Genomic DNA, 7638 nt, shown 5'->3' on the forward strand with positions numbered 1-7638 from the left:
AAGGAAATTGTCCAAAGAAAATTCTCTTCCCTGCCAAAACCCCTAAATTTTGACTGAGATTCTGATGCTCAATCCCAGATTGTAGGGGAGAAAAAGCCACTAACCTCCAACGCCCGTCTTCTGCCGAGAGATGTAGGATTCAAAACTCAAGCGGAAGTGGTTCTCGCCGCCCAGGCGGCCATGTGTGCCATCGTCAACAAGGAAGAAGGCAGAGTAATTGTAGTCGAGGGGAAACTGGCGCCTATCCTCCTGGTCCCTGTCCTCGGGGCTGCTGCGCCATGGATACCTCGCAGGGAAGGAGCCCTGATGGACAGGTGGTCAGATCATGGGGTCTTTCAGTCAAGGAGTACAGGCACCAGTCACTCCCCTCCAGGAACTCAAGTCTTGGCCCCCAGACTCTCCTCCCTCAGGTCAGGAGTCAGGGCTCTCAGCTCCTCCTCCCACAGACCCCAGAGTCTGGTCCCCCAGCCACCCCTTCCTACCACAGACCCTTGGTCCCACCTTGGAGTTGAGGAGGGCATCTCTGTTCCGGACCACGCCCCAGGGGGCCACGCCCATGGCTACCACCTTGCTGCCCCCAATGCTGGCTGTCTGGTGGTCCCGCACCGCCACACCAACGTGCTGGCCAATGCCCCTGTGCAGCCCACTGGTGACAATCCAGGCCCCTATGGTGAGGTGGAGAGTGTGGTGGTGAGGAGCAGAGATGCAGTGAGATGTACAGGTGAAGGGAAAGAAATAGACGAAGACAGAAGATGAGCCATGGGGGTGAGAGACAGCCTCCCAGAGGAGAGGGGGAGATGGCAGCCCCACAGGGAAGCCGGACCGCCCATGCACCTGGCCCCTGGTCACCTGTGCTCTGGGCAGCCCGCACCAGCCCACGACGAAGCAGGTCCTGCAGCCAGGTCTGGAGGATGGGGGCCCCTGAGCCTCCCAGCACTGACACGACCAGGTTCGGAGGGGGGATCCCCCATGTGTTTGTGACCAGATTATAGGCTGCTGCTGGATCCGTGCGGTCAGAGAGACGGAGGAACTGTGGACACACGGGGGGAGGAAACACGGGAGAGGAGGACAGAGACTCAGAGAAAGAGGGGGACAGAGACCCAGAGAGAAAAGGGGACAGAGATCCAGAAGGAAAGGACAGAGACCCAGAGAGAGAGGGGAACAGAGACCCAGAGAGAAAGGGGACAGAGACTCAGAGACAGGGGACAAAGACCCAGAGAGAGAAGGACATGGACCCAGGAAGCAACATAAACAGGGACAGACAAGTGGGGAGACACAGGGTTCAGCTGAGGTGCCCCAGACCCATCCTTGGGATCCCCAAAACATGTTAGCCTGCAGCCCCCCTCAATGACCAGGGCCCTCCCAGACATGCAACCTCACATTGCTGGCCTTGCGGCCCGAGCCCAGGAAATCCAGGTCCCCGTAGGCGTCGGTGGGCTTCTCGGTGGTGTGCACATCACTATCCCACACGGTCACCACAGCCGCCCCGAATGCGTCCTCTACAGCCACTGACAGGTGTGCACTCCGGGGGCGCCCACACTGGCAGAGGGTCCCTCTGGGGGGTGGGGAAGGGGGAGCATGAAGCCCAGGGGTGTTACCCCTGACTCCAAGCATCCTGTAGAAGTATCTGGGTTTTGTAGAGGGACTGTCTACACTGACCCTGTTTTCCCAGAAACAGCCACACCCTATGCTGACCTTGGCATGACCCTTAGAGAGAGGGACAGAGTCCCGGGGGGGGGCAGAGACCCAGAGAGAAGGGGTGACAGAGACCCAAAAATAGAGGAACAGAGTCCCAGAGAGGGGGACAAAGACTCAGAGAGAAGGGGTGACAGAGACCCAAAAATAGAAGAACAGAAACCCAGAGAGAGAGGGGGACGAAGACCCAGAAAGAAAGGGTGATGGAGACCCCAAAAAGAGAGGAACAGAGACCCAGAGAAAGAGGGGGACAGAGATCCAGAGAGAAAGGGTGACAGAGATCCAAAAAGAGAGGAACAGAGACCAGGGGGACCACAGAGACCCAGAGAAGGGGGGGGACAGAGACCCAAAGGGGGAGACAGAGACCCAGAGAGAGGGGGATAGGGACCAGAGACTCACTTTGGGCAAGTGGCTACACCTCTTTGAGCCTAAATTTCCTCCTCAAATAAAAAGACAATAACACGGCCTACTTCATAGATTTATGAAAAGTCAATGAAATAACCACCCCCTTCCATCAGTTTGTTGTACTGTGGTGGCTTGTGTGTCTATGATGCTGGAAGCTATGCCACTGGTATTTCAAATGGAGCTTCCAGACTAAGACAGACTAGGAAGAAAGATTGGCGGTCGACTTCTGAAGATGAGCCAATGAAAGCAGTATGAATCACAACAGAACATTGGCCTATATAGTGCTGGAAGATGAGCCTCCTCGGTTGGAAGACATTCGATAAACACAGTTGCCACAACAATGAACTCGAGCCTACCAACAATCATAAAGAAGACTCAGGACTGGGCAATGTTTCGTTCTGTTGTACATGCAGCCGTCATGAGTCAGAGCCCACTCAACAGAACTAACAACAACAATGAAATGAGCAATGTTTCCTGAAACGAGGACTGCATACCAGTTCCAGGAGGAGAGCCGACTCTACGTGATCTTCAGAGAGCCTTAAATAACCTTGGATTACACACTGAGAAAGTCAGTCCTTTTTCAGTTCTCCTGATTACATCAAGGAGAGACATTCAGCTGAGTTATATAGAGTACCTTTCTCTTCTTCCTTTTTAGAATAGAAAAGCAGGCTTTGGGCTCAGAAAACTGGGCTAGGCAGTAAATACCTTTATTCGATTTTCATTTTTGCCTTTAGTGATTTGTTTCTTTCTCTTTGTGGTGAATGGAATAAATTTTCCATTTACAGTAAGCATATAAAACTCTTTTTTCCCTAAATAACTGTACAAGTGTTATCCTTGATATCCAAATATGGTCGGTATCTGAGTTTCAAAGAACAAGTAACAAAGGTTTGGGGCATGAGGGGTTCGTTTGAAAATTTCTTCTAAATATCTTTGGTCCCCCAGACTTACTGGTCTGACAGAGACTGAAGGAACCCCAGAAACTATGGCCTCTGAAAGCTCTGCTAACCGAGAACTGAAACCATTCCGAAGACCACTTTTCAGAAAAAGATTAGACAGGCCTATAAAATAAAAAATAATGGCTGTGATCTTATGCAAGCACATTGCCAGGCTCTTCTGCAGCACCACTGGGTAGACTTGAACCACCAGCCTCTCAGTTAGCAGCCACACATGTTAACCATTTGCAGCACCCAGGGACTCCCCATCTCCAGCTGGGGCTTCTAAAATCCTACATCCCCAGACCTCTCTCTGCATATCCAGCTCGGGTCTCCACACGCCCCTGGATCCCCCCAGGTCCTTCATATAAATGACATTCCACACTGTGCTCAGCAACAACTCCCAAGCCTGCTCCTCCTCCTGGGTTCCTCATCTCAGGGGGGACCCCACTGTCTCCCCAGTCACCAGACTTCATGTCCAGGAGCCATGCTTGCCCGCTCCCCTCTCACTCTCCATATCCTTTGGTCCCTGTCATGGATTGAATTATGTCCCCCAGAAATATGTGTCAACTTGGCTAGGCCATGATTCCCAGTACTGTGTAATTGTCCTCCATTTTGTGATCTGATGTGATTGTCCTCCATTTTGTGGTATTGTATAATCATGTGTTGTAAATCCTAAACCTCTATACTTTAATGATGCAAGATTAGTGTAAGGAGTATCTTGAGTCAAGTCACAGCCTTACTCACTCAAGTCACACCCTTACTCAAGTCACGCCCTTGCCTGACTATTATCTTACAAGAGATAAAAGAAGAGAGAAGCAAGCAGAGAGGAGAGGGACCTCACTACCACCAAGAAAGAAGAGCCAGGAGTAGAGCACATCATTTGGACTCAGGGTCCCTGTACTGAGAACCTTCTAGACCCAGGGAAAGATTGATGCCAAGACACATGGAGATCTCCAAGGAATGCTGGACCCACAGATGCTGAAAGGAGAGAAGGATCTTCCCCTAGAGCCAACCAACAGAGAGAGAGCACCTTCCCCTGGACCTGGCGCCCTGCATTCAAACTTGTAGCCTCCTAAACTGTGCAGGAATAAATTTCTGTTTGTTAAAGCCATCCACTTGTGGTATTTCTGTTACAATAGCAGCATTAGATAACTAAGATAGTCCCCAAGTCCTGGCCTCCTGCTCCCTGAATCTCTGCCCTGTCCCCTCCTCTCTGTCCCCACAGTCCTGGCCTGGCACAGGCCTCTTCCCCTCCTACCTGGATCCTGGCCCCAGCTTTCTCACTGGCCTCCCAAACTCCTATTCATTCTCACATGGCACCAGAAGGTCCTCCCACGTGCAGAGATGACCCTGTGCCATCTATAGCTGCCTGGCACCCCGAGACAAGGTCCCAGCTCCTCAGCGCAGTGTTCAAGGCCCGGAGTGGTCTGGCCCCACCATCCCCTGCAGTCTCCTCTCTTTTGGCAAAGCTCCTTGCACCCTGAACTTTGTTCCTCCTTCAAGCCATTACATTGTCATTCAGGGGGGGACTTTGTACTTCTGCTCCTGTTTCTGGAATCACTCCGCACTCCTCTCTCAACTTCACCTTCAACTGCCAAATCCCAAGTTATCCTTCAAATGTCACCTCTCCTCCTTCAGAAATCACTAGTGATACCTGTATCCCTTCCCGTCTTAGCCGAACACCTCTTCTCAGCTCCCATGGGGCCCAGTGGTAGCTCCATTACAGCTTCCATCTCCTTGCCTTATGATCACCCTTTTTATATGTCTGCTTCCTCCAGCCAGACCAGAGGTCTCCAAACTTCTCTGACCATACCTCTCCATCAGTAAAAAGTGTTTGAGCACTCACCCCCAATAGGAGACCTGGTGGTTCAATGGTTAAGCACTAGCTGCTAACCGAAAGGTTGGCAGTTCAAAGCCCGCCCTGTGGCTCCAAGGGTAAACACCTGGTGATATGCTTCCATAAAGATTATAGCCTAGGAAGCCCTATAAGGCAGTTCTACTCTGTCACGCGGGATTGCTATGAGTCAGAATCAACTCGATGGCACTCAACAACACCCCCAATAAATGGATATGTTTATTTATGCATAATCTGCAAGCCACATTGCACTAGGAGTTCCTGGATGGTGCCAACAGTGAAGTGCTCGGCTGCTGGCTGAAAAGTTGGAGATTCCAGTCCACCCAGAGGTGCCCTGAAAGAAAGACCTGGCAATCTACTTCTGAAAAATCAGCCACTGAAAATCCTATGGAGCTGTTCTACTATGACACTCGTGGGGTCACCAGGAGTCGGAATTGACTCGAAACTGGTTTGGTTTTTTGGTTTACTGCACTAATAGAATACGTTCATGATAAAATACACACTAAATTAGGAATAGGAGTCCCTGGGTGGTGCAAACAGGTAAGCGCTCAACTACTAGCCAAAAGGTTGGCAGTTCAAACCCACCCAGAGGCACCTCAGAAGACAGGCCTGGCAATCAACTTCTGAAAGGTCACACCTTTGAAAACTCTATGGAGCAGTTCTACTCTGCACACACGGGGTCACCATGAATCTGAGTCTACCCGGCAGCAACTAACACCAAGTTAGGAATATGGACATTTTCTACACACCAGAGACTGTCTTGAGAAGAACCAGAAAGTCAGAACCCACTTCAGAGACCTTCAACAAAGACAGGGAGTTCCCTGAGGGCAGTACACTCCCTGTCTAGTGCCCACAGTGTCCCTAGCCCCAGCAAGCACCTGCACACAGTAATAATTGCTACCTTAGAGTGGGAATTGCAGCTATTTCCCAGAACTTACTATGTGTCCATCACTGTTCAGGAAACCGTACATGCATGCGTTAGCTTGTTTAATTTTCACAATAGCCCCAGGATGTATGGCCTGTTTTTATGCCCAGACAACAGATGAGGCCCAGAGAGGTGAAGTGATTTGCCAAAGCCACACAGCACATGCCCGCAGTGGATTCAAACCTGGGGCCTGCACTCCTGAAAACTATGCCCTCCTCCCTTGGAGTGTGAATGAAAGTTTCTTGAATGAATTAAACAGACAAAAGAGAAAGACACAAAGAGACAGAGACACCCAGAAGGGACACAGAGAAGGACAAAAACAGCAGAGCCCTGGGTGTTTACACACACCCTGAGCAGGGCAATGAGGGACTGGGGGTGTCTACAGCCCTGGGGGAGCTGGTTAAGCGCTGGGCTGCTAACTGAAAGGTCTGCAGCTGGAACCCATCAGCCACTCTGAAGGAGAAAGACCTGGCAATCTGCTCCTGTAATGATTAGAGCCTGGGAAACCCTATGGGGTAGTTCGACTCTGTCGCTATGAGTCGGAATCAACTTGAGGGCAACGGTTTACACAGCCCCAAACCCTGGGGGCAGAAGCCCCTGCAGGGAACGCCTTTAGGAATGTCTGCAGTGACAGGAATGGGGAGGAAGGGCGGGGCCGGAGGTGGGCGGGGCCAGGGGGTGGGAGACACTCCCGGGTCTGTCGCAGGGGCGAACGCCTCACCCTGGATCTGTGAGGTCAACGATGAAAGTGGTGCAGGTTTTCTTCTTGAAGATCTTGGGGATCCAGCTCTGGGAATGGGAATAGGGGTCAGGAGGAGGGGCACCCAGTTCAGTCCTCACAGGATACGGGGTCACCCACCTCGCACCCTACCCCAACATTTCAGCGACCTACTCCCCAGACCCAAGAAGCTCGGCCCCCAGGGCCCTCCTACTCTTTCCCAGGGACCCAGGAATCCGGGGGCCCCCTGTTCCCTCCTCTGTCAGACCCAGGAATAGGGGTCTCAGGGCCCTCCTCTCCGGGGAAGCAAGAGGACGGCCCCCCAGCTCCCTGCTCCATTAGACCCAGGGGTCCCGCCGCTGTACCTGCTCCTTCTCGGGAACCACCATGCTGCCGCAGCTGCCGCAATAGAACAGCACAACGGGCTCCCCACATCCCCTCTACCAACCCCCTTTCCAGACCCGCCCAGGGCAAACCGGATCGGCCACTTTCCAGCCCGGCCTAGTACTGGGCGAGGTCGGGGGGTGGGGAGGGCGGGGAGACTGAGACACGTAGAACAGGAGGCGGGGAAAGGGCCCGGACTGAGACCGCTGTGCAGAGACGTAGAAAGAGGGAGACGAGGCCTAGAGAGTAGGACGGACACCCAGGAGAGGGGGCAGAGACCCAGAGAGAGAGGGGGACAGGAACCCAGAGAGAGGGGAGGAGAGAGATCCTGAGAGAGGGAAATGGGGGGGCGGGGGTGAGATCCTGAGAAAGGGAGAGACCCAGAGAGAGAGGGAGACAGAGACACAGAGAGACAGGGGAGGACAGAGACCCAGAGAGAGGAAAATAGAGACCAAAGAGAGGACAGAGACCTGGGGGGGGGGGAAGGAGAGACAGAAACAGGGGGACAGTACTGGGGGGGGTCACACTGACCCAGAGAGGGGTGAAGACAAAGACTGGGGTGGGGGCAGGGACTCAGAGTGACAGGGTGACAGAATCCTGGAGGAATTGGAGCACAGAACAGGGATCACGAGAGAGGGTGACAGAAACCAAGAGAAAGAGAAGACAGAGACCCACCGAAGGGTGAAGCCCCAAAGAGAGAGGGCAATAGTGACAGATGAGG

General features: G+C 52.8%; 1 protein-coding gene across 2 annotated transcripts in view; it reads right to left on the bottom strand.

The window, feature by feature from the left end:
• TRPM4 (transient receptor potential cation channel subfamily M member 4) overlaps positions 1-7022 on the bottom strand; it is a 50238-nt gene extending 43216 nt beyond the window's left edge. The window contains exons 1-6 of one of the 2 annotated variants that reach the window (XR_010323355.1): positions 6899-7022; positions 6537-6604; positions 1381-1555; positions 850-1030; positions 502-665; positions 105-303 (exon numbers count right to left, since the gene is read on the bottom strand). Coding sequence is in view for 1 of the 2 variants with exons in the window: in XM_064293992.1 (XP_064150062.1) it covers positions 105-303; positions 502-665; positions 850-1030; positions 1381-1555; positions 6537-6604; positions 6899-6922 (811 nt within the window). In the remaining variant the exon portion in view is untranslated. The remainder of the gene's footprint in view (positions 1-104; positions 304-501; positions 666-849; positions 1031-1380; positions 1556-6536; positions 6605-6898) is intronic. The other variant, XM_064293992.1, reaches the window with a different exon arrangement.
• Between the last annotated feature and the right edge of the window lie 616 nt (positions 7023-7638).

The sequence above is a fragment of the Loxodonta africana genome, chromosome 11 (genome assembly GCF_030014295.1).
Source record: "Loxodonta africana isolate mLoxAfr1 chromosome 11, mLoxAfr1.hap2, whole genome shotgun sequence".
In the NCBI taxonomy this organism is placed as follows: domain Eukaryota; kingdom Metazoa; phylum Chordata; class Mammalia; order Proboscidea; family Elephantidae; genus Loxodonta; species Loxodonta africana.